The sequence below is a fragment of the Eimeria tenella genome, genomic scaffold, assembly GCF_000499545.2.
Source record: "Eimeria tenella Houghton genomic scaffold, Eth_scaff10, whole genome shotgun sequence".
NCBI lineage: Eukaryota > Apicomplexa > Conoidasida > Eucoccidiorida > Eimeriidae > Eimeria > Eimeria tenella.
The window spans coordinates 36,283-38,506 of NW_013541458.1; the positions used below are offsets into that span (position 1 = coordinate 36,283).

The following is a 2,224-nucleotide window of genomic DNA, read 5'->3' on the forward strand; positions in this document are numbered from 1 at the left end:
TACACGAAACCCATGCAGCAGCAGCAGCAGCAGCAGCAGCCGCTGCTGCTGCTGCTGCTGCTGTTTCTCTTTTTCGTGTAAGCCAGTACAAAAAATAAATAAGGAAGTTTCCTTTCTCCTTTTGAAACGCCAATAAACAAAAGAGGGGCAGCAGCAGCAGCAACAACAGCACCTGCTGCTGCCGATTTCCCGCAGCAACTGGTGGTGCTGCAGCTGCTGCAGCAGCTGCTGCAGCGGCTGAACTGCGCGGAGTAGCAGCAGCAGCTGCAGCAGCAGCAGCAGCACCCGCGGCGTCGTCGCCTCTGGCAAGCGACAACGCGGAATTCTCTGCTGCAGCAGCTGCTGCTGCTGCAGCAGCTGCTGCAGCAGCAGCAGCAAAGCAAGAAGCATCATTTTGCAGATTTGCTTCTGCGTGGAATTAAACTTTAAAGAAAAACTTTTTGCAAAATAAAGAAAATGAAAAGCACTCATCGGCTCCGCTGTACATACACCGCAACTTAGATCCCCTGTTCCTTTCAACCCGGTCGCACGCAAGCTGCTGCTGCTGCTGCTGCTGCAGCTGCTGCTGCTGCTGCAGGTGGTGCTGTCGCTTCTGCTGCTTCTCTCGCAGCTCCCTCTGCCGCAGCTGCAGCAGGAGCACCGGCAGGAGCAGCAGCAGCGGCTGCTGCGGCCCCGCTGCCGCTGCTGCTGCTGCCGCTGCCGCCGCCGCCGCTGCTGCTGCTGCAGTCAGGCCGCAGCTTGCTGCTTGTTTTGCCTGCGGGCTTCTGCTGCAGCAACGAGCTCGACAGCAAGGAAGCTCTCGGGCCGCGTTTCTCCAGCTTCTTTTTCATTAATTGTAATTAAAATAGTTCTTCCTCTTAAGGGTTTTTGAAACAAAAGAGGCAGCACACTTGCTTGCATGCGATCAGCAGCAGCTTCCACTGCTGCTGCTGCTGCGAGGCACTCCGTTTGCTGCTCCACCAGGCCCGCGAAGATCCCGTGCGGGGTCAGGCAGGGGTCTCCCGCTGCTGCTGCTGCTGCTGCTGCTGCGCCGCCCCCCGCCGCTGCTGCTGCTGCTGCTGCTGCTGCTGCTTCCTGGTACAGTGCATGCGCCTGGCTCGAGTCCGGGCCCCCCCCCGGCTGTATGTACACCCCAAACCCCACACGCGAAGACACCAAATGAACTACAGCAGAGCTGCTGCTGCTGAGGCCCCCCTGGAGGGCCCAGGCCTTCACCATGGGGATCAGGGGTTCTTGCTGCTGCTGCTGCTGCTGCTGCTGCTGCTGCTGCGGGGGCGGGGGCGGGGGGGGCGGGGGCGCGGCCGCGGGCGGCGGCGCCGGCGCCTGCTGCTGCTGCCGAGAGGACGGCTGCTGCTGCTGCGACACCCGCTGCTGCTGCTGCTGCTGCTGCTGCTGCTCGTACTGGTGCGGAGACCCCGGGAAGAAGCTGGAGGCCCGCGGAGACAGCGACTCGTAAGTCTCCTTCTCCACCGCGGACTGCTGCTGCTGCTGCTGCTGCTGCTGCTGCTGCTGCTGCTGCTGCTGCGCGTTCAGCTGCTGGGACTCGCCCGCAAAGCGCACGTGCGCGCCCTGCTGCTGCTGCTGCGCTGCTGCGAAGCTCTCCTCCAGGCGCCGCCTGCAGCTGCGAACTGCTGCTGCTTCTGCCCCCGGATAAGCTGCTGCCAGCAGCCCCATGCTAAGAGCTTCTGTGGAAGGCACAGCCAGCAGCCCCCGCCCGCAGCTCGTTGTGTGCACGCGAATCAGCAGCACCGAACGCCTGCAGAAGCAGCAGCAGCAGCAGCAGCAGCAGCAGCAGCAGCACGGTGAAGGGCTGCAGCAGCGGTTGTGCAGCGGTTGTGCAGCAACAGCAGCGGTTGTGCAGCAGCAGCAGCAGCAGCAGCAGCAGCAGCAGCAGCAGCAGCAGCAGCAGGAGCAGCAGCAGCAGCAGGAGCAGCAGGAGCAGCAGCAGCAGCAGCAGCAGCAGCAGCAGCAGCGCAGCAGCAGCAGCAGCACCGCAGCAGCACCTGAAGAAGGGAGAAAGCGGCAGCAGCAGCAACGGGGGCCTGCCAAAAGCCACCTTCAAAGTGACCCCCAGGGGCTGCATGCGCCGCTCAGCAAAGTGTGGGGCCCAGCCCTTTAGCTGCTGCAGCCGCTGCTCTCTGCGGAGCGACAGCAAAAAGGCCCGGACTCCAATTTCGCCCTGGGAGCTGTCTTGGGCCACGGAGCGCAGCAGCAGCTGCTGCAG

The 2,224-nt window shown here is 63.0% G+C and overlaps 1 protein-coding gene across 1 annotated transcript in view; it reads right to left on the reverse strand.

The window, feature by feature from the left end:
• Positions 1-726: 726 nt before the first annotated feature.
• The window catches only part of ETH_00012885 (uncharacterized protein), a gene marked incomplete at both ends in the record, with an annotated part of 6,032 nt that continues 4,534 nt past the window's right edge, over positions 727-2,224 (reverse strand). Inside the window, 2 exons of the mRNA XM_013372503.1 lie at positions 727-1,756; positions 2,004-2,215. Coding sequence (XP_013227957.1) covers positions 727-1,756; positions 2,004-2,215 — 1,242 coding nt within the window. The remainder of the gene's footprint in view (positions 1,757-2,003; positions 2,216-2,224) is intronic.